The sequence below is a fragment of the Paroedura picta genome, chromosome 6 (assembly GCF_049243985.1).
Source record: "Paroedura picta isolate Pp20150507F chromosome 6, Ppicta_v3.0, whole genome shotgun sequence".
NCBI lineage: Eukaryota > Metazoa > Chordata > Lepidosauria > Squamata > Gekkonidae > Paroedura > Paroedura picta.
The window spans coordinates 121,353,098-121,377,638 of NC_135374.1; the positions used below are offsets into that span (position 1 = coordinate 121,353,098).

The 24,541-nt window shown below is 46.6% G+C and overlaps 1 protein-coding gene across 1 annotated transcript in view; it reads left to right on the top strand.

Moving 5' to 3' along the window:
- The window catches only part of GTF2F2 (general transcription factor IIF subunit 2), a 128,767-nt gene that overhangs the window by 79,477 nt on the left and 24,749 nt on the right, over positions 1 to 24,541 (top strand). Inside the window, exons 6-7 of the mRNA XM_077344027.1 lie at positions 11,551 to 11,632; positions 23,936 to 24,035. Of these exons, the coding sequence (XP_077200142.1) occupies positions 11,551 to 11,632; positions 23,936 to 24,035 (182 nt within the window). The remainder of the gene's footprint in view (positions 1 to 11,550; positions 11,633 to 23,935; positions 24,036 to 24,541) is intronic.

Here is a 24,541-nt window from a genome sequence, read left to right on the forward strand (position 1 = left end):
GAAATTCTCCTTCTAAACTGGAAAAGTTGGCGTATGTAACGCATAGATGTGTAGACACTAACAGGGTTTGTCCACTGTTGATTTGAATCCCCCCACCCTGGGATACAAATCTTTAACCGCTCCTATTAAATAAAAGGGTAAGGCCACCTGGGGAGGAGTTAGGGCGGGCCCTGTCCAGGATAAAAACTCAGAGGGCCCAATCAGGAGCCGCGAAGTGGCTCCTGACTGGGCCCTCCGAGTGTCCATCCAGGACCAAGCAGCCAACGGGGAGGCAGGCAAAGTGCCTTCCTACTGGCCCCTCACCAGGACAGACCAAAATTCCATTCACCCAGCCCAGTCTGGCTGCCAGTCTGCTCCTGACCACCGCAGGGAGGGGAGGTCAGTAGGGCTGCCAAGGGGGATGAGAACACAGGCTGTGCCAGCCCTTTTCGCCCCAAGGCTGTCCTAACTGTCATGTCCAACTGTGAATTGCCTCAGAACCCTGACAGAGCTGGCAGGAGGCTGCAGAGTGCTCCCCCTCCCCCCCTTCAGGCCTGCTGTGAAGGAGCCTCTGGCAGGCCCTGACTGAGGGGAGGGAGGCATTTCTGAGAGCAACGCAGGGGAGACTGAGAGCATTCCTTTTGAGTGTGGGGAGGACTTTCCCCTTCTGCCAAACAGTTGGCAGCTCAGACAACTGAGAGCACATGGAGAATCATAGAATCATAGAGTTGGAAGGGGCCATACAGGCCATCTAGTCCAACCCCCTGCTCAAAGCAAGATTAGCCCTAAGCATCCTAAAGCATCCAAGAAAAGTGTGTATCCAACCTTTGCTTGAAGACTTCCAGTGAGGGGGCGCTCACCACCTCCTTAGGCAGCCTATTCCACTGCTGAACTACTCTGACTGTGAAAAACATTTTCCTGATATCTAGCCTATATCGTTGTACTTGAAGTTTAAACCCATTACTGCGTGTCCTCTCCTCTGCAGCCAACAGAAACAGCATCCTGCCCTCCTCCAAGTGACAACCTTTCAAATACTTAAAGAGGGCTATCATGTCCCCTCTCAACCTCCTTTTCTCCAGGCTGAACATTCCCAAGTCCCTCAACCTATCTTCATAGGGCTTGGTCCCTTGGCCCCAGATCATCTTCGTCACTCTCCTCTGTACCCTTTCAATTTTATCGATGTCCTTCTTGAAGTGAGGCCTCCAGAACTGCACACAGTACTCCAGGTGTGGTCTGACCAGCGCCGTATACAATGGGACTATGACATCTTGTGATTTTGATGTGATGCCTCTGTTGATACAGCCCAAAATGGCATTTGCCTTTTTTACCGCTGCATCACACTGCCTGCTCATGTTTAGTTTACAATCCACAAGTACCCCAAGGTCTCGTTCACACACAGTGCTACCTAGAAGCGTATCCCCCATCCAGTAGGCATGCTTTTCATTTTTCTGACCCAGACTTTACACTTATCTTTATTAAATTGCATCTTGTTCTCATTTGCCCATTTTTCCATTGTGTTCAGATCTCGCTGAACTCTGTCTCTATCTTCCGGAGTATTTGCCAGTCCTCCCAATTTGGTGTCATCTGCAAACTTGATGAGTAGTCCCTCCACCCCCTCATCTAGATCATTAATAAATATGTTAAAAAGTACCGGGCCGAGCACCGAGCCCTTAGGTACCCCGCTACTCACCTCTCTCCAGTCTGATGAAACAGACTGAGAGAGCTACTGGGGAGAGTTACTGCTGACCAGGTGAGGCTATTGTTCTGCCTGGGTGAGGTGATGGCTGGGTAATTGTTGGGAGGCTTAAAAAAGGGCTACTCCTCACCAGAGGCAGAGCTCAGACAACTGAGAGCACGTGGAGAGAGCTACTGGGGGGAGTTGCTGCTGACCAGGTGAGGCTATTGTTCTGCCTGGGTGAGGTGATTGCTGGGTAATTGTTGGGAGGCTTAAAAAGGGCTACTCCTCACCAGAGGCAGAGCTCAGACAACTGAGAGCACGTGGAGAGAGCTACTGGGGAGAGTTGCTGCTGACCAGGCGAGGCTATTGTTCTGCCTGGGTGAGGTGATTGCTGGGTAATTGTTGGGAGGATTAAAAAGGGCTACTCCTCACCAGAGGCGCGAGCCGAAGGGCGAGCGACAAAGGGCTCTTGGCCTGTGGCTCTTAGCCTGGGGTTCTTGGCCGAGCAATTAGAATCAGTATATTATATCAGTAGATTATATTTCCCTAGTACTTCCACTGCCTAGACATTACAATGGACCTCCAGGACACTCATCCCATCATCTGCAGTGAGTGTGACATGATTGCCTTCCTCCCAGAAGACAAGATGGACTACAGCTGCCCCAAGTGTAAGCTGGTAAGACTTTTGGAGGAAAAGATTAGGGGACTAGAAAACAGAATTATTACTCTGACCCAAAGTAAGAAAGGGGAGGAGTTCGTAGTCCAGAGCTCTGCAACATGGAATAAAGAGAATACAACCAGTCCTGAAGAGGATAAGGAGATTGATCACAATAGGGAGCCTCTGCAGGCAGTGCGGAAAAAGACAGAACGGCGAAGGGCGAGACAGTTCTCGGGGCATTTGGAGCTCCAGAATATATTTCAGGCCCTTGCAGAGGAGGTGCAAGGGTCAACAAGGGAAGAGGTCCCAAAACAAACTCTAAGACAAAGGGAAGAGGCCACGGGGACAGAAGGAAATGGAGTTGAGAAGAAAAAAAAAAGGAGAGTACTGGTAATTGGAGACTCCCTGCTAAGAGGAATGGATCGCCATGTGGCTGGGCCCGACCCCCTAACCCGAGAGGTGTGTTGCTTGCCAGGGGCGAAAATTAAAGATGTTTCAGAAAGGCTGCCCAAACTCCTCAAATCTACGGATCGCTACCCATTTGTGATGGTCCATGTGGGAACGAATGACATGTCCCTGAATACCATCACTCCTATTAAAAAAGACTACCAAGATCTGGGGAGGAAGCTCAAGCAAAAGGGGGCACAAGTGGTATTCTCTTCAATCTTGCCTGTCAAGGGAAGAGGAATGCATCGGGAGAGGAAGATAATGGAGGTGAATCACTGGCTGCGTAGTTGGTGCCGACAGGAGAGATTTGGTTTCTGGGACCATGGGATAGGCTTTCTTGAGGAAGGCCTACTAGCACCTGATGGACTGCACTTATCGAAACTGGGGAAGAATGTGTTTGGCAGGAACCTGGGGAGATTCATCAGGAGAGCTTTAAACTAAAGCCACTAGGGGAAGGAGACGATCAACATAGGGAGTGTATGGAAGGAAAACGATTGGAGGCAGCCCAACCGGCAAGGCCATCTCATAGGGAAGCAAAAGTAAAAGGATTCAGATGTCTTTATACTAATGCCCGAAGCATGGGCAATAAAAAGGCAGAGCTGGAACTTCTCATGCTGATGGAAAGGTATGATCTAGTAGGCATCACAGAAACTTGGTGGAATGATTCTCATGACTGGAATGTAATGGTGGATAGATATGAACTGTTCAGAAAAAACAGAATAGATCGAAGAGGTGGAGGAGTGGCACTGTATGTGAAGAAAGGGCTTACCTGTCAGGAAATTCTAGTAAGGGAGAGCATATCTACAGTGGAAAGCATCTGGGTGAAAATAAGTGAGGGGAAAACAGTGTGGTGGTTGGTGTCTGCTACCGACCGCCTGACCAACGAGAGGATGTGGATGCTGCACTTTGTGAGCAGCTTGAGAAAATATCCAAACGGCAGGACCTTGTCATCATGAGTGACTTCAATTTCCCAGATGTGTGCTGGGAAACAAACTCTGCGAAGCGTCCTCAGTCATGCAAGTTTCTGACCTGCCTGGCTGACAATTTCATTTATCAAATGGTAGATGAACCCACAAGAGGTTCAGCCATACTGGACTTAATACTGACCAACAGGCAAGAGTTGGTGGATGAGGTGAAGGAGGTGGGGACCCTAGGGGGAAGTGACCATGTCCTCATAGAATTCCTTTTGAGATGGGGAGCCAAGGAAGCTTGTAGCCAGACGCGGATGTTGGATTTTTGTAGGGCAAACTTTAATAAACTCAGAGACATGATGAGTGTCATACCATGGACGAGAATGCTGGAAGGGAAGGGAGCATGTGAAGGGTGGGCGCTACTCAAACAGGAGCTATTGCATGCTCAATCAATGACTATCCCCGAAAGACGAAAACACTGCAGGAGCTCTAAGAAGCCTATTTGGATGAACAGAGAACTTCAAGAAGAACTAAGAAAGAAAAGGAAAATGTTCAGGAAATGGAGGGAAGGACAGAACTCTAAAGAAGAGTACCTACAGGTTACTAGGCACTGTAGATCAATCATAAGAAAGGTCAAGATTGGCCAGGGAAGCCCATTGTAACAAGAAAAGATTTTTCAGTTATGTGAGGAGCAAACGTAAAGTAAAGGAGGCAGAGAAAGCAGATAGGCTTAGTGCCTATTTTACATCTGTTTTTTCCCACAGGTCAAAGTGTTTAGGCACATCTAGAGATGGCTGTAGCCAAAGGATAGTGTCTGGGTGGCAGGTTAACATGGATAGAGAGGTTGTCGAGAGGCATTTAGCTGCACTGGATGAGTTCAAATCCCCTGGTCCAGATGAAATGCACCCGAGAGTACTCAAAGAGTACTCATCCTAAAGCATCCAAGAAAAGTGTGTATCCAACCTTTGCTTGAAGACTTCCAGTGAGGGGGAGCTCACCACCTCCTTAGGCAGCCTATTCCACTGCTGAACTACTCTGACTGTGAAAAACCTTTTCCTGATATCTAGCATATATCGTTGTACTTGAAGTTTAAACCCATTACTGCGTGTCCTTTCCTCTGCAGCCAACAGAAACAGCATCCTCCCCTCCTCCAAGTGACAACCTTTCAAATACTTAAAGAGGGCTATCATGTCCCCTCTCAACCTCCTTTTCTCCAGGCTGAACATTCCCAAGTCCCTCAACCTATCTTCATAGCCCCAGATCATCTTCGTCGCTCTCCTCTGTACCCTTTCAATTTTATCGATGTCCTTCTTGAAGTGAGGCCTCCAGAACTGCACACAGTACTCCAGGTGTGGTCTGACCAGTGCCGTATACAATGGGACTATGACATCTTGTGATTTTGATGTGATGCCTCTGTTGATACAGCCCAAAATGGCATTTGCCTTTTTTACCGCTGCATCACACTGCCTGCTCATGTTTAGTTTACAATCCACAAGTATCCCAAGGTCTCGTTCACACAGAGTGCTACCTAGAAGCGTATCCCCCATCCAGTAGGCATGCTTTTCATTTTTCTGACCCAGATGCAGAACTTTACACTTCTTTATTAAATTGCATCTTGTTCTCATTTGCCCATTTTTCCATTGTGTTCAGATCTCGTTGAACTCTGTCTCTATCTTCCGGAGTATTTGACAGTCCTCCCAGTTTGGTGTCATCTGCAAACTTGATGAGTAGTCCCTCCACCCCCTCATCTAGATCATTAATAAATATGTTAAAAAGTACCGGGCCGAGCACCGAACCCTGAGGTACCCCGCTACTCAGCTCTCTCCAGTCTGATGAAACACCATTGACAACAACTCTTTGAGTGCGGTTCTCTAACCAATTCCCTATCCACCTAACGATCTGAAAATCCAGATTGCAGTCCTTCAACTTATTCATCAGAACATCATGGGGAACCTTGTCAAAAGCTTTACTAAAATCCAAGTAAATGACATCAACCAAATTTCCCCGATCCAGCAAACCTGTTACTTGGTCAAAAAAGGAAACCAGGTTGTAATGGCAGGACCTGTTGGAGACAAATCCATGCTGACTTCCTTGGATCACCAAATTGTCCTCCAGATGTTTGCAGATCGCTCCCTTTAATATCTGCTCCATTATCTTCCCCACAACAGAGGTCAGACTCACTGGTCTGTAGTTTCCCGGGTCATCCTTCCTCCCTTTTTTGAAGATCGGAATAACGTTTGCTCTCTTACAGTCCTCCAGGACATCTCCAGTCCTTAAAGAGGTTCCGAAGATGATGGACAAGGGCTGTGCAAGTTATCTGGAAAGTTCTTTGAGCACTCTCGGGTGTATTTCATCTGGACCAGGGGATTTGAACTCATCCAGTGCAGCTAAGTGCCTCTCGACAACCTCTCTATCCATGTTAACCTGCCACCCAGACACTATCCTTTGGCTACGGCCATCTCTAGATGTGCCTAAACACTTTGACCTGTGGGAAAAAACAGATGTAAAATAGGCACTAAGCCTATCTGCTTTCTCTGCATCTTCCGTTAGAGTTTGTCCATCCGCACCCAACAGTGGGCCTATTGCCTCCTTTACTTTACGTTTGCTCCTCACATAACTGAAAAATCTTTTCTTGTTACAATGGGCTTCCCTGGCCAATCTTAGTTCACTCTCAGCTTTGGCCTTTCTGATGATTGATCTACAGTGCCTAGTAACCTGTAGGTACTCTTCTTTAGAGCTCTGTCCTTCCTTCCATTTCCTGAACATTTTCCTTTTCTTTCTTAGTTCCTCTTGAAGTTCTCTGTTCATCCAAATAGGCTTCTTAGAGCTCCTGCAGTGTTTTCGTCTTTCTGGGATAGTCATTGAAGAGCATGCAACAGCTGTTGTTTGAGTAACGCCCACCCTTCACATGCTCCCTTCCCTTCCAGCATTCTCGTCCATGGTATGACACTCATCATGTCTCTGAGTTTATTAAAGTTTGCCCTACGAAAATCCAACATCCGTGTCTGGCTACAAGCTTCCTTGGCTCTCCATCTCAAAAGGAATCCTATGAGGACATGGTCACTTCCCCCTAGGGTCCCCACCTCCTTCACCTCATCCACCAACTCTTGCCTGTTGGTCAGTATTAAGTCCTGTATGGCTGAACCTCTTGTGGGTTCATCTACCATTTGATAAATGAAATTGTCAGCCAGGCAGGTCAGAAAGTTGCATGACTGAGGACACTTCGCAGAGTTTGTTTCCCAGCACACATCTGGGAAATTGAAGTCACTCATGATGACAAGGTCCTGCCACTTGGATATTTTCTCAAGCTGCTTACAAAGTGCAGCATCCACATCCTCTCGTTGGTCAGGCGGTCCGTAGCAGACACCAACCACCACACTGTTTGTTTTCCCCTCATTTATTTTCACCCAGATGCTTTCCACTGTAGATATGCTCTCCTTCACTAGAATTTCCTCACATACAGTGCCACTCCTCCACCTCTTCGATCTATTCTGTTTTTTCTGAACAGTTCATATCCATCCACCATTACATTCCAGTCATGAGAATCATTCCACCAAGTTTCTGTGATGCCTACTAGATCATACCTTTCCATCAGCATGAGAAGTTCCAGCTCTTCCTTCTTATTGCCCATGCTTCGGGCGTTAGTATAAAGACATCTGAATCCTTTTACTTTTGCTTCCCTATGAGCTAGCCTTGCCGGTTGGGCTGCCTCCGATCGTTTTCCTTCCTTACACTCCCTATGTTGATCGTCTCCTTCCCCTTGTAGCTTTAGTTTAAAGCTCTCCTGATGAATCTCCCCAGGTTCCTGCCAAACACGCTGAACATTCCCAAATCCCTCAGCCATTCCTCCCAGGGCTTGGTCCCCAGGCCCCGGATCTTCCTCCTTGCTCTCCTCTGAACCCTCTCAGTTTTGCCCATGTTCTTTTTGCAGCGAGGCCTCCAGAACTGCATACAGGACTCCAGGTGGGGCCTGACCAATACATGGGAACTATGACGTTTTGTGATTTTGATGTGATGTCTCCGTTCATGCAGCGTACACCAGTTAGTTAATATTGATTTGTGCCTATTAGTACTCCTAATGAACCTCCATTCCAATAATACCTTTCAGGTCAAATTTACTGAAAAGGGTCATCTAACAACCCAAATCCCCATCCTGAGAGGAGTTAAACAGGGCTGCATCCTTGCTTATTTATTTAACCTTTTTTACACGACCTTCCAAAAACCCTAAGACTCATAAATGGTCATCCTCCCAAACTAGATAAACTGTCAATTCCACTTCTTCTGTATGCTGATGATACAGTCTTGCTTTCCTATTCCAGAATTGGTCTGAAAAGATATATGAATACTTTCTATGAATATTGCCAACTTAATGACCTATTGATTAACTTAGAAAAAACATAAGTGATGATCTTTGCACAGAAGTGGTCCCCCTTAAACTGGCATATTGGTGGTCATCAAATTGAGCAGGTCAAATGGTTCAAATACTTAGGAATCACCTTCCAACATAATTTGCACTGGACCAAACATAGAAATAGGATTATTTTGCAGGCTAAATGTTCTACTACTAAGAGAGCCAGTTTGCTGTAGTGGTTAGGAGTGCGGACTTGTAATCTGGCATGCCGGGTTCGATTCTGCACTCTCCCACATGCAGCCAGCTGGGTGACCTTGGGCTCGCCACAGCACTGATAAAGCTGTTCTGACCGGGCAGTGATATCAGGGCTCTCTCAGCCTCACCCACCCCACAGGGTGTCTGTTGTGGGGAGAGGAATAGGAAGGCGACTGTAAGCCGCTTTGAGCCTCCTTCGGGTAGGGAAAAGCGACATATAAGAACCAACTCTTCTTCTTCTTCTAAACCGTTTGTTCTTCCTCAAAGGTAATCAGTTTGTCCCAGCTGCCTGCCGTGTGTTTGACTCAAAAATTCTCCCCCAAATTTTATACGATCCCTCTATGGATCTCAGCTTTTAACAAAAACTTGGAAAGATTACAGTCTGCCTTTTTCCGGCAGATTTTGGGAACTCCAAATTGTGTCTCTTCTCGAAACTAAGGCCTGGATTTCTACCTTCAGATATTGGCTAAAACTGCATTTTAGGGTTCGATGAGATAGTCTATTGGCCTGTTTATTGAGAGACTCTTTCAAATTTAAATGGTTCTCTTCCATCCTGACTATACTCCAACAAATTGGCATTGATTACAATTACATCTTATCTCTGAATGAATCTTCCATTATGTGCCAAATTAAACAAAGGCTCCTTGATCAGGAATTCCAAAAAGTCCATCCTACTGTCCCGGCAATTTGCTCTCCCCGTGCTCTTGGTCTCCAAGTGAAGCATGGGATAATGCCGGCTTATTTATATAACTTGGCAAATCCCCTTTATCACAGAGCGTTTTTGCTTGCGCGGCTCAATGCCTTTTTATCCAAAGTATTACAAGGGAGATTTGCCAAGATTCCTTTCGAAAATAACTATGTCCCTGTGAATTAAACACTCCTGACCCCATGCGACATTACTGGATTGTCCCTTGTTTATTGTCTATCGAAGGCACGTTATACCTCTTATACCCAAATGGAGAAATCATTTAAAAGACCCGATCTGCCAATTTTTGTTGAGCAATAAGGATGCCAATGTCACCTTTATTACGGCTGAATTTTTGTCTTCAGTTTTTAAACTTAAACTGCTTGATGTATCCTGACTATCTCTGTTCATTTTACTAATGTGCTTTATGCCAATAAAGGTATTGTATATGATACAGCCCACAATGACATTTGCCTTCTTTACCGCTGCATCACACTGCCTGCTCATATTATTTATTTATTTATTTAGATTAATAGGCTGCCTTCCTCCAAGGATTCAAGGCAGTTCATATAAAACAATCCCCATAAAACCCCCAATCCCCTAAAACCAAGTCTATCCCCAACATACCAAGTTGGCAAAAACCCTCTTATCTCCCACAGCCATCCATTTATGTCAAGCGCTGACAAAACTCACAACAAAACTTCTGTAAGAAGAAAGCTTTAATTGGAAGTAGTTCTAGTCACTATAACATTTGAAGTCAAATATGTTCGATCCAACCCCAGCAGGCACTTATCAATACTTTTCTCCCGCCCAAAACTTGAACGTTCCCATGGGAGGTGGGAGCCCCTCTCCCAGGTGCCATCCCGGGCTTCCTGCCAGAGGTGTTTAAGTTAGTGCGGCCTTGGTCAAACCGGCGCTACAGGCTAGCTGATAAGCTGTTTACTGGAACCGCAGGATCCTCACAACAATGTTTCACAGTAAGGGGGAGAGTATGCAGTGTGAAAATGCAGGGAAATCAAAGGGACAACTACAAGGGGTTTTGGATACATGGGAACTTTGTGAATACATGGGTTACAAGGACAAAGCACATATGCAACAATCAAGATGGAGTCAGGCAGGTTCACTGAACAGTAATCATGGCAGAGAACAGGGACTGATCCTGACAATTTAGCTTATAGTCCACAAGGACCCCAAGATCACGTTCACCCACAGTGTTTCCCAGAAGTGTCTCTCCACTCCAGTATGCTGCTTCTCATTTCTGAGACCCAGATGTAGAACTCTACACTTCTCCTTATGGAATTGAACCTTGCTCTCATTTGCCCCTCTGTCTGTAGTGGTTAGGAGTGCGGACTTCTAATCCGGCATGCCATGTTTGATTCTGCGCTCCCCTGCATGCAACCAGCTGGGTGACCTTGGGCTCGCCATGGCACTGATAAAACTGTTCTGACCGAGCAGTGATATCAGCGCTCTCTCAACCTCACCCACCTCACAGGGTGTCTGTTGTGGGGAGAGGAATGGGAAGGCGACTGTAAGCTGCTTTTTTTTTATAAGATTTTTATTTTTATTTTCCAGGATTAAAGATAATGAAATACAGGCAATCTACATTGTTAGTACAGAAAAAGAAAGGTTATGCTCTTCATTTAATACATTTAGTTCCCCGTTTCAATCCCCTTTTGAAATATTTAAAGATAATACAATGCAAATAATCTACATTATTGATACAGAAAGAAAAGGATTATGCTCTTCGTTTGATACACTTGATACCCCGTTTCAATCCCCTTTTAACTTATTTTCTTAGGTAAATCAGATAAGGGCCCCATTGTTCTTGAAAACCCTCTTCTCTTCATTTAAGACTCCACATGGCTACAATATTATGGACTTTTACCCAAAGCTTATAAACTTTTTCACGTTTCCACCACATTTAAAAAGAGAAGTCTACTTTGTTACCATCGTTTCAACATTTGTTTGCATAGTTTTTAACAATTTTAACAATCATAAACAATTTATACTTAGCGTGGTCTTAGAGCCATCCACATTTCCACTAGGGAAAAGAAAAAAGGAAAAAATAAAAGCCTACTTAGTTGTACGGAAAAAAAAAAGAAAATAAATAAATAAATAAATAAATATATATATATATATATATATATATATATATATATATATATATATATATAGGTTGTTAAGGTTAAGTTATATAAGTGTACATTATTAATCCCAAAAATGATAAAATAGAGTCTTCATTAGTTAGTAAAATAAAGTCTTCGTTAGTTACATTTACACCTCCACTGTAAGCGGCTTTGAGCCTCCTTCGGGTAGGGAAAAGTGGCATATAAGAACCAACTCTTCTTCTTTGAATCGTTCTAATTCTGTCCATGTCAGCCTGAAGGATCTGCCCAACCCCTGTTTTGTTGTAAGGGGTAGCTTTCTTCCTCTGGTATAGCCATTCTGATGCAAAAAGTTATGAAATCCTGAGTTGAGTGTCTGGAGAGACTTCTTGTATTTGAAACCTGTATTGGGCCACACCTGATGAGTTTGACCACTCTTTGTGTCAGTTCTGCTGCTAATCTCTATCTGTTTCTCTTGAAGAGAAACTGTCTTTGGAAGGAATCGTGGTCCAGCGTGCAGAATGTCGGCCTGCGGCCAGTGAAAGCTATATGAAATTGAAAAGGTGAGCTTAAATCAAGTTTTTGTGTAACTTTGTGGTGTGGTTCGTTGTGCTGAAGAAATGCATACCTTTGGGCACTATGTGCAGTTCAAAAAAGCATTACAGAATGTTCTGGTGTAGTCAACCACAAAAACACAGGCATTGAGGTCATGCATAACTCTCATAGTAATTCTTTGACACTGCTGGAAGAAGCTCTGCTTGACAGGGTGCCTTTTAAAACAATGGTATTGTTTTAAAATATTTTAAAATAAACAAAACTATTGTTTTAAAATATTTTCTTGCATATGCACAGCTTACCTTTACAAATGCGGTGGCATTTGGGGCCTAAGCAACTTGCAAAAAATCCCCAGATCAGATCTTCAGTGGCCAATCAGAAGCCCTCTGGACAAAAGTTCTACCTGGCCTCGCCCACTTTCTAGCAACTTCCTTGGTGGTCAGCAAGAAGCCTTTTGCAAAATTCTTCATGGTATAAGAGCTTGAATGTGTGAGGCTGGCCTGGGGCACAACAACTGGAATTGCAGCACTCTTACCATGCAGCAAAGGGGAGGCTGGCTGTCCTTGTTTGCTACAACTCAGGCTGTCTGCTCTAAACTTTCTACTCCTGAGAGCAGGGACACCTGAGTGCAGGGAGGCCTGGCTCATCGACGGCAGGACGGCTGCCAGGCATTAGATTATAGGAGGTTTGTAAGAAACTACTCAAGTTGGAATCAGTGTGCAAAAAGGTGCTAGGCAGATCAGTTTCCTTACAGAAAGCCTTATGAGGAAGCCCTACAAGCCATACAGGAAAGGCTGAGAGATTGATTTATGTATTATTTATTTGAGAGTGTTCTGTCTGGAGAAGAGGAGGAGACAGTGGGGGCACCTGATTTAGTGACTGAAAGGCTGTGACTGGGGGCAGCAGCGGAGGGGACTGTAGGGAAAGGCGGTATAGAAATCATAGAATAATAGAATCATAAATAAATCTAAATAAATAAATAATGTGTTTAAAGTGTGCAGAAAGGCACTGGTGGGTTGTTAGGATTTTTGGGTTAAGCAGAGTAGCTGAGCAGTGGAATGGGCTGGCTCAGGAGGTGGAGCGCTCCCTCGCCCTGGGAGTCTTCATGTAGCTGCTAGACAGAGACTTATCCTGGATGCTCTAGGCTGATCCTGCATCGAGCAGTTAGCTGCATGGCGCCTTCCAACTCTGTGGTTCTGATCAGTTCCAGAAACATGTTGGTACCCCCATATAAAGCAGTTGGGAAGACCCTTTCCAAGGGTTTGAGAGGCAGTAGCTACTTCTGTGAGGCTTCACCCAGTCATGCATAGAACCATTACAGGTCAAGTGAAGATGTGCTGAGAAACTTGAATGTTTGAGCATGTCAGACTTAAGAGGCTGCAGCTTCCCTGCATGTGCCTCAGAGGGAAGCCCAAGGCAAGGGCCCACAGTAAAACCAGGGAAGAGCCAGGGCAACAGTACTGCACAGGGAGGAAGGCAGACACCTGTACTGCACTAGTCATGCAATTGCAGATGACAATGAACTGGGAGGGGTACAAAAAAAAACAAACAAACAGAAGACAGAATCAGAATACAGGGTCATAGAGATGGAAGGCACCTCCAGGATCATTTAATTCAACCCCCTGCACAATGCAGGGACTCACAACTATCTGTCTTACCCACAGTGACCCCAATATCATGTCCTAATGATTCCTCCCCCCAAAAAACCAACAACTCCAGAATCCAGCCTGGCCCAGAGGAAATTCACCTACCATCCCAAGCAGCAATTAGAAATTCCCTGAATATCCAAGGAAGGGCCACAGGAGACAAACACTGGCACATCCCTTCTGCGCACCCACTCACAATCTTCCTAAGTTCATAAAATCAGCATTGCTATCTATCTAGCCTCTGCTTTAAAACTTCCAAAGAAGGAAAGTCCACAACCTCCTGAGGAAGCCAGGTCCACTGAGGAACGCTCTGTCAGAAACTTCTGAAGTAATGTAATCCCCTTGATTCTTCTCTGGCCCTCTGGGGCAACAGAAAACAACTCTGCACCATCTTCTATATGACAACCCTTCAAGTATTGGAAGGTGGCTATCATATCACCTCTTAGTCTTCTTCTCTCCAAGCTAAACAGACCAAGCACCTTAAACCTTTCCTCATACGGTCTCCAAACCCCTCGCCATCTTCGTAGCTCTCCTCTGGACACGCTCCAGTTTCTCTACAATTTTCTTCAGTTGTGGTGCCTAAAACTGAACGGAGTACTCCAAGTGAGGCCTTACCAGAGCGAAGTAAAGTGGGAACTTCACCTCGCGTGATCTGGACATTATAATTCATTTAATACAGCCCCAAATCCTGTTTGCCTTTTTAGCAACCGAGTCCCAGTGCTGACTCATGTTCAGTGTCAAGTCTCACAGTGTCAAGATACTTCAGTCAAGTATCATGATGCATTTGATTTTTCCTACCTGTTACCACCTACACCATGGAGAGCCCATATTCAGCCGGTGTTCCGACATCTGCACTGGTTACCAGTTTCTTTCCCAGTCAAGTTCAAGGTTTTGGTATTGACCTTCAAGGCTATACACAGTCTGGGTCCTACTTACTTGTGGGACCGCTTGCCTCCTTACGCTCCCTGCAGGGCTCTTCACTCTGAATCTACTGTGCCCTCAGGACGTTAGCCTGGCCTCGACCTTGGCCAGGGCCTTTTTGGTCCTGGCCCCAACCTGGTGGAATGAGCTAGGGGCCCTGTTGGAATTGTCAGCTTTCCGCAGGGCCTGCAAGATGGAGCTCTTCTGCCAGGCGTATGGTTGAGGCCAAGGCGGGTCCTGATATTCGATCTAAGGATTCCCCTCTGGTAACATCTGATCTGGTACCTCACTCCCATCAGTAGAACGGTAGGAAGGTTGGCTCCTGGCTGGACGAGGGGTGAGATATTTAGTGTATTTTTTGCCTGCCACCATAGTACTCGCTGGTTGTAATAAGGGAAGTTTTATGGGGTTTTTAATGTGTTTTATTCTTCTATTGTTGTAAACTGCCATGAGCCCACTAGGGAATGGCGGTATTATAAATCTAAATCTAAATAAATAAAATATTAAATGTCATTTTATTCTTTTTAGTCCAGAAGGGCGTAGGGCTGTGGATTCAGGGGATGCTGGAGTTTGATTAAGAACCAACTCTTCTTCTTCAGTAATATCAGAGCTCTCTCAGTCTCCTCTCCCTCACAGGGTGTCTGTTGTGGGAAGAGGAAAGGGAAGGGGATTGGAAGCCGCTTTGAGACTCCTTCGGGTAGAGAAAAGCGGTATATAAGAACCAACTCTTCTTCTTCACTAATATCAGAGCTCTCTCAGCCTCACTCATCTCACAGGGTGTCTGTTGTAGGTAAGCCGCTTTGAGACTCCTTCAGGTAGGGCAGAGTGGCATATAAAAACCAACTATTCTTCTTAATCCCATTCGCAGAGTTTACATGCAATAACTTGGCCCACACCAGCACTAGCATAGCCCCTTTGAAGTGGTTTACTGCACAAATGTTCTAGCAGGTCCCAGCTGGACTCCTGGTCCTGACAGCCCCCAAAATTGAAGTTGTGTGCAGCCCACATCCAAAGAGCCTGGACATCCATCATTACTACTTTCAAGGGAGCCAAGACTGAGTATAAACTTACAGCAGATAAAAAGCATCTTCCTAAGCCCCTTCGGAAAGTAGGGGATCGGGCATTGTTATCCATGAAACACTAGCAGCCCTCCTGCATAATGGGTCTTATATTTGTAGGACCTTTCACAGTCACCCGTCTTGACAATGAGGTCACAGTAGAGTTGTCTCTTCCAAAGACGTTCACCCTGTCTTTCATTGCAGCACCCTTTGCTGTGTTTTTGATCCAAATAAATGGCCTGCTGCCCCTGATGACCCAGGCCCCATCTATGTTGATGAACACATCCACTATGAAGTCTAGACTTTTGTGTGCATCAGGGAAAATTGCAGTACCTCTTGGACTGGAAGGGATTCCGTGTGGGAGAGCAGGAATATGGGTGGAAGCTGCCCATGTCCAGGCACTCAGGATGGTCCGGGACTTGCACTCACCCTACCTCCACAAGCCTTCTGAGTCTGGTGGCACCTGGATGTTGGTGAGATAGGCATTAAACAAAGAAGCAGTCCTGGAGTTTGCCGTTATTTGCTCAGACAACTGAGAGCAGGTGGAGAGAGCTACTGGGGAGAGTTGCTGCTGACCAGGTGAGGCTATTGTGATGACTGGGTGAGGTGATTGCTGGGTAATTGTTGGAAGGATTAAAAAGGGCGAGAGACAAAGGGCTCTTGGCCTGTGGCTCTTAGCCTGGGGTTCTTGGCCGAGCAATTAGAATCCGTAGATTATATTTCCCTAGTACTTGCACTGCCTAGACATTACAATGGACCTCCAGGACACTCATCCCATCATCTGCTGTGAGTGTGACATGATTGCCTTCCTCCCAGAAGACAAGATGGACTACAGTTGCCCCAAGTGTAAGCTGGTAAGACTTTTGGAGGAAAGGATAAGGGGATTAGAAAACAGAATTATTACTCTGACCCAAAGTAAGAAAGGGGAGGAGTTCATAGACCAGAGCCCTGCAACTCGGAATAAAGAGGATACAGCCAGTCCTGAAGAGGATAAGGAGATTGATCACACTAGGGAGCCTCTGCAGACAGTTCGGAAAAAGACTCAATGGCGAAGAGCGAGACAGTTCTTGGGGCCTTTGGAGCTCCAGAATAGATTTCAGGCCCTTGCAGAGGAGGTGCAAGGGTCATCAAGGGAAGAGGTCCCAAAACAAAGTCCAAGATAAAGGGAAGAGGCCACGGGGACAGAAGGAAATGGACGAGAAGAAAAAAAAAGGAGAGTATTGGTAATTGGAGACTCCCTGCTAAGAGGAATGGATCGCAATGTGGCTGGGCCCGACCCCCTAACCCGAGAGGTGTGTTGCTTGCCAGGGGTGAAAATTAAAGAACGGCTGCCCAAACTCCTCAAATCTAAGGATAGCTACCCATTTGTGATGGTCCCTGAATACCATCGCTCCTATTTAAAAAGACTATCAAGATCTGGGGAGGAAGCTCAAGCAAATGGGGGCACAAGTGGTATTCTCTTCAATCTTGCCTGTCAAGGGAAGAGGAATGCATTGGGAGAGGAAGTTGGTGCTGGCAGGAGAGATTTGGTTTCTGGGACCATGGGATAGGCTTTCTTGAGGAAGGTCTACTAGCACCTGTGGACTGCACTTATCGAAACTGGGGAAGAATGTGTTTGGCAGGAACCTGGGGAGATTCATCAGGAGAGCTTTAAACTAAAGCCACAAGGGGAAGGAAACGATCAACATAGGGAGTGTATGGAAGGAAAACGATCGGGGGCAGCCCAACCGGGAACCAAAAGTAAAAGGATTCAGATGTTTTTATTCTAACGCCCGAAGCATGGGCAATAAAAAGGAAGAGCTGGAACTTCTCATGCTGATGGAAAGGTATGATCTAGTGGGCATCACAGAAACTTGGTGGAATGATTCTCATGACTGGAATGTAATGGTGGATGGATATGAACTGTTCAGAAAAAAACAGAATAGATCGAAGAGGTGGAGGAGTGGCACTGTATGTGAGGAAAGGGCTTACCTGTCAGGAAATTCTAGTGAAGGAGAGTAGTTTCAGATAGGTGGATAGGGAATTGGTTAGAGAACCGCACTCAAAGAGTTGTTGTCAATGGTGTTTAATCAGACTGGAGGGAGGTGAGTAGCGGGGTACCTCAGGGCTCGGTGCTTGGTCCGGTACTTTTTAACATATTTATTAATGATTTAGATGAGGGGGTGGAAGGACTCCTCATCAAGTTTGCAGACGACACCAAATTGGGAGGACTGGCAAATACTCCAGAAGATAGAGACAGAGTTCAATGAGATCTGAAAAAAGGCGAATGACATGATAGCCCTCTTTAAGTATTTGAAAGGTTGTCACTTGGAGGAGGGCAGGATGCTGTTTCTGTTGGCTGCAGAGGAGAGGACACGCAGTAATGGGTTTAAACTTCAAGTACAACGATATAGGCTAGATATCAGGAAAAAGATTTTCACAGTCAGAGTAGTTCAGCAGTGGAATAGGCTGCCTAAGGAGGTGTTGAGCTCCCCCTCACTGGCAGTCTTCAAGGAACGGTTGGATGAACACTTTTCTTGGATGCTTTAGGATGCTTAGGGCTGATCCTGCGTTGATCAAGGGGTTTGACTAGATGGCCTGTATGGCCCCTTCCAACTCTATGATTCTATGATTCTATGATTATTGGTTACAGATTCTGCGACTCGTGGAAGTTTTGATTATTGCAGCCTGTTACAAACCTCTTACCTATGAACAGGACTATTTCTGTGATGCAGAGGAGTCCACATAATCTGTTTCACATAATATATTTTTGGTAAGGCCTAGAAGGAGGAGCTGGTCTCATGGCTTAAGTGCCACTCAGCACTTAACACTCACTCAGGGCAGCTCCCTGAGTCTCCTCCTCCAACTGGCTTGCCTGTTTGTCCGGTGGCCAGCCAGTCGCCTTCCATCCCCCACCCCTGACCAGTCCCTCCTCCTTCCACTTCCCTCCGAGGCTCAGAGGCTGCAGATCCCTGCCGCATGAGAGCTGTCCCTGCTGGTAAGTTCCCTTCTTGGGGGCCTCCAGCCTGCAGCCTTTGCAGGTCCTAAGGGGAGGGAGAGGCCATCTGCAGAGTTCTTCCACTCTCTCCCCCCCAATCTAGTGCCTGTTGTATTCCTGAATGCAACGGGCTTGGCCCCTAGTTTCTGTATAATTAGGCAGTATATGGGGCACCATTTCTTCTACTGCAGCTGCAGTGCCACATTTGGAAACTCCTCCTACCCAGCAGGTCCTGTTGGACTCCTGATTCTTAGAGGCCAGATGCACCCAGGGGGTCCACTAGGAAACTGGATGTCTGCTCAGCTGGGCCAGAAGGAAGACTGGGTAGGCTGAAGGTGTGGCCAGACCCTTGACTGTATGAAGTGTCCCTGGGGACAACATTCATCCATACCAAAGCAGTGGGAGGAAGTTACATAGGAGAATTGAGGGTACTAAAACACCTCTAAGTTTATGTGGTGTGCGCTACTTTTTTACCTTCCCTTGGTCTTGCTGCAATCTCTCCAAGTCCATCACACCAAAGCACATTTGAGACCAATGACATGGAAGATTAGGAAAGTGTAGATGGGCCACAGAACCACCCTGAGGCCATGGGGACATATGGAGGGGAAGAGACACTGTTTCCCAGAAGCACTTTCCCAATAGTCGAGTTGGCTTTTACGTCCTCCTTTTCAGGGCCCAAAGGAGTCTCAGAGTGGCTTCTAATCACCTTCCTTTCCTCTCCCTACAAGAGACACCCTGTAAGGTAGGTGAGGCTGAAAGAGCTCTGAGAGGAATTGCTCTGTGAGAACAGTTTTTAACAGAACTGTGAGTAGCCCAAGGTCTCCCAGCTGGCCCAGGGTCACCTAGCATGTGGAGGAGCAGGTTATCAAATCCAGCTTGTCACATTAGAGGCCGCTGCTCTTAACCACTACACCTAGCTGTACACATTGCCACTGCCTTAAAAATGTAGCTAGAGCACAGACAGAAGAAGCTGTTGCAGAAGGAGCTTGGTGAGGAATTGTCATTGCAGACAATTCCAAAACAGCCGTTTTTCCCTGGGGAGCTGACCTCTATAGCCTGCAGATGACCTCCAGTTCCAGGAGATTTCCAGGCCGCACCTGGAGATTGGTGACCCCTGGATCAGGAATGTCTCTTGAGGTTTGGAGGTGGGACCTCAAGAGTCCAGGGGTGGGCAGGAGCTTTTGCCACACAGCCAGGCCCCAGGAAGGCCATAGTGCAGGTCTGCATCCTAGCACCCTTTGGTGCTGGGTTCAATGGGTTTTGCCTCTAGTAAATAAATAAACTTCAGACACAGAGAGGGCTTTGCATTCATTGGTTCCTCTCCTTCTGTGTGGAGTGCTCCCTTCAGATGTCTCCTTCTCTGCCACTTGGGCACTAACAGCCTGTCTCTTCCTCTGGATTTTAGCCTCTGGATTTCACAGGCTGTCTGACTGTGCCTGCAGCTGGAACACAAGATGCCCTTGTATCAAATCTGAGTGCATCCCATTAGAAAGCCACCTCTTTAATACTCTGTAGAGGAATTTCAGTTGGCAGAGTGGCCATTTTGGCCCAGCATTCATTAAACTTCCTGACCTTGGAATGTGGGCTAGAACTGGTGCCACCTTTGAGTAAGTGGTCCTTCATTCTGTCTTCCTTCGATTCACCTGTGCCCATCTTGAGGTTTGCCAGCTTGGTGGTCTACATCTATCCATGTGGCGTACAGTAATCACAAAGCAGTAAATACAGGTGGCTCACAGCTTTGCGCTCTGTAGGTACTAATTTGTTGGTTGTTCCTGGCCCCAGGGAAGGTCGCCTGGCCTCAATTATGGCCAGGGCCTTTTCGGTCCTGGCCCTTACCTGGTGGAATGAGCTCCTGGAGGAGCTGTGGGGCCTGTGGGGGCTTTCTGCATTCTGCAGGGCCTGCAAAATGGAGATCTTCCGCCAGGTCTATTGTTGAGGCTGGGGTCTGAGTAGAAGATCTGATCAGGGTTCCTCTGGTGTCGAGCAAGGGTACGCCAGGGTTACCTACAGCGGGGGTTATGGCTCTCCTCTTACCACTTCCCTATTGCATGAAGTTTATGGGGGGGGTTAGTAGATTTTACTGCCATGTTTCTTGATCTATGTATGGTAATTTTTATGTCCCTTTTTAATTTTAGTGGGATTTTATTGGGGTTTTTAATTGTGGACCATTGTGACCTGCCACAAACAGATCTCGGGAGTGGTGGGAAATAAAAATTGAAATAATAATAATAATAGTAATAAATCCTCCAATCTCCTTGACACACCAATTAGCTGCAATATGTAATACAATATGCAAACTAAAATAAATTCTGGCCCTCACATCTCCTCACCCCACAATTTCTTGGCTGTGATTTCTCTTCAAATAAAATAGGCAGATAAAAATAAAAACCAAGCTCTCCTCCTTACCCCACCACATCTTGGCTGCAGTTTCTCTTTGGATAAAAACAAAGAAGCTTATTTTGTGTGTGTGTGTGTGTGTGGGGGATTTAATGCCCTGTAGAGCTTTCTGATAACTTCTTATGTCTTTTTACAAACTTGAGGATTCTTCCAGGTTCACAGGACCTTATAGATACCCTCAATTTTTGGATCTGCCAATCAGTAGGGATGTGCGCTTCGGCTCAGTTCAGCCGCCTCGGCGATCACCGAACCCCAAGGCGGTGCGTAGGATGGGTTAAGAGTGGCAGGCTGTCACCTGGAGAGCCAGGTGTGAGTCCTCATTCCTCCTCTACCTCCTCCTCCACTGGAAGCCTAGTCACTGCTTTCTCTCTTTCAAACCTCAGTCTTGCCTGCCTCACAAGGTGCTGGTCACTGGGACGGGAAGTGGAGGCGCCCATAAGCTGCTTCGGTTAGAGAAAAGCTGAGGATAAAAACCAACTCCTCCTTCTCCTGTCTGAGAGGCGTTTTGTTGTCTTCCCAAAGCTGGGCATTGGCGGAATGAGAGAAGAGCACCATTTATCTCTTCCTGCGGAGAGAGGCCTTCTGGCAAGGAGGGGCTTTAGTTGTTCACAGAAGGAGCAGTTTCAGCATTATGCTCTTTCTCGTGGGAGTGTAAGGATGTACGTGCTTAAAGACTTGTGCACGCATTTTCTTGCCGATCCATCACAGACGTGCCAAGCTCTTCCTGGATGGTCTACATAACCACGTCTGACTCACAAGGAGACAGCAGTGCTGGTGTCATGCCAGCTGCCAGTTGGCATGAGAGAGCCCGCTCTTCTCTGGCCTGTCACGGCACGTTGTTTGTTTGCAGTGGTGGCGGCCAGCAGGACAATGATTCCACATTCATTCTTGAAACAGCCCTGATTCTGCAGAGAGACAGAGAAGGAGTCCTGGTTCTAGAGGAGGCTCATACCTAGTGGAACTGAATTGGGTCTCAGCCCAATGGCCCATTATGCATGGAGTGGAAGGTCCGCATTCGGGGTGGAATGGCGGCGGCTAAAATTACAATTATGCACGCTGCAAGCAGGCGCAGAGTCAACGTATGCCGCCGAAAAAGCTGTGTTAGCGAGATGCGGAAGAAAGTGGAGCTTCCTGGGACCAGGGCGCAACCAGAAGCGGCTCCGGAGTAGCCGCATGCATAATCGGATACTCTGGGTTTTGCCGCCATTGCGTTCCGTCCCATGCGTAAACGGTTAGCTTCACTTCTTCCTCCTCTGCGTTCTCCATGCCGCCGTTTCAGCAGCCGTGCATAATAGGCCAATAACAGCTTTCATGGGAGACTGTATGGAAACCCCATTTCAGAAAGGACATTTCCTGAAAGAAGCTGCTTCTTCCACCACTCTTGATGTTTGTGTGGAAACATTAGGAGGGAGGGATTCACAGCATTGGTTTGATCATCTTAACACAGACTAAATAAAAGGATAAGGGCTTGGGAGGTGGGATGTGTCTGTGATGAGGAAGGGCCCCTTCCTCTGGACAGACTACTGGAGGGACCAATCTCTTCTCACACAATTGTGCTTCTTTATGTGTCCAACACTCAATTGGATTCTGTTCTAGCTTCAGCTGACTCACCCCTCTCATCTGGAATGTGCACAGCATGCTCGCCTGGAGGGGGACATCAAGTGGCAGTGTTGGGGTTCTCCATTTCCTTTCCCTCCATTTCATTTACAGATTTTGAAGTGACCTCCTGCTCTAAACCATCAGTTGACACAGGAGAAGGAAATTGCCTTCTTAGTTTTTTGATTCCACTGGTGCTCAGATGAAATATTGGAATATTGATGTCTAGAAACATGAGAGAAGTGGAGCCTATTAATATGTTGCATCTTAATCTGGGTTTAGCCTTTTTAGGGTCACCCCAGCAGAGGCTTCAGGGTTTTCTTTTGTAACTAAGAGCCAGGTGGGGGTCCCAATTTAGATGCAGAGGAGGAAGAAGATTTTGGGTGCACACACATACTCCTTTTCCTCGTTTCCATTCCTAATTTTGCAAATCATCTTTGTCCATCATCTTTGGGACCTCTTTAAGGACTGGAGATGTCCCGGAGGACTGGAAGAGAGCAAACGTTATTCCGATCTTCAAAAAAGGGAGGAAGGATGACCCGGGATACTACAGACCAGTGAGTCTGACCTCTGTTGTGGGTAAGATAATGGAGCAGATATTAAAGGGAGCAATCTGCAAACATCTGGAGGACAATTTGGTGATCCAAGGAAGTCAGCATGGATTTGTCTCCAACAGGTCCTGCCAGACCAACCTGGTTTCCTTTTTTGAACAAGTGACAGGTTTGCTGGATCGTGGAAATTCGGTTAATGTCGTTTACTTGGATTTTAGTAAAGCGACGAAGATGATCTGGGGCCAAGGGACCAAGCCCTATGAAGATAGGTTGAGGGACTTGGGAATGTTCAGCCTGGAGAAAAGGAGGTTGAGAGGGGACATGATAGCCCTCTTTAAGTATTTGAAAGGTTGTAATTTGGAGGAGGTCAGGATGCTGTTCCCATTGGCTGCAGAGGAAAGGACACGCAGTAATGGGTTTAAACTTCAAGTACAACGATATAGGCTAGATATCAGGAACAAATTTTTCACAGTCAGAGTAGTTCAGCAGTGGAATAGGCTGCCCAAGGAGGTGGTGAGCTCCCCCTCACTGGCAGCCTTCAAGCAAAGGTTGGATACACACTTTTCTTGGATGCTTTAGGGTCCAGTTTGGTGTAGTGGTTAGGAGTGCGGACTTCTAATCTGGCATGCCAGGTTCAATTCTGCACTCCCCCACATGCAGCCATCTGGGTGACCTTGGGCTTGCCATGGCACTGATAAAACTGTTCTGACTGAGCAGTGATATCAGGGCTCTCTTAGCCTCACCCACCTCACAGAGTGTCTGTTGTGGGGAGAGGAATGGGAAGGTGACTGTAAGCCGCTTTGAGCCTCCTTCGGGTAGGGAAAAGCGGCATATAAGAACCGTCGTTGTCTTCGTCTTCTTCTTCTTCGCTTAGGGCTGATTCTGCGTTGAGCAGGAGGTTGGACTAGATGGCCTGTATGGCCCCTCCCAACTCTAGGATTCTAGGATTCTATGAAATCTGTTTTGGGTCTCCCCTTACTTCCTTTTCCTCTTAAGCCAAAGAATCATGACCGCATTTGTCCCTGGGAACTGGCAATGTTCTTGCCTGCATTCACTCCAGCTCTGCCACCTTCCTGAAGAAGGCAACGGGAAGGAGGCACAAGGCGCTTTGGGTTTCCTGAGCAAACACTGACACCCTTTATCTTTTTTGTCTTTCCTACTTCAGGTTGCAAATAGAAGAATCTTCCAAACCTGTAAGCTGGACCAAGCAGCTCGATAAAGCTGTAACCACCAATTACAAACCGGTAGCGAACCATCAGTATAATGTGAGTTGCTTTTTTGTAATTTCTATTTTTCCTCTTGTGGCGCAGAGTGGTAAGCGGCAGAAATCCTGTCTGAAGCTGTCTGCCCATGAGGCTGGGAGTTCGATCCCAGCAGCCGGCTCAAGGTTGACTCAGCCTTCCATCCTTCCGAGGTTGGTAAAATGAGTACCCAGCTTGCTGCTGGGGGGTAAACGGTAATGACTGGGGAAGGCACTGGCAAACCACCCCGTATTGAGTCTGCCATGAAAATTCTGGAGGGCGTCACCCCAAGGGTCAGACATGACTCGGTGCTTGCACAGGGGATACCTTTACCTTTACCTTATTTTTCCTACTCCTTTTCTGAAACCTTGGAGCAAAATTTCTGACTGGTTATAGCAAACTAAAACATGAAAACCAGCACTTCCACCTCACTCCATTGCAATAGGTATAGAAGTTAGTTTGAGTTGAGTTAGATTCAAGTGGGCGGCCGTGTCTGGTCTGAAGCAGCACAACAAAGCAAAACCAGAGTC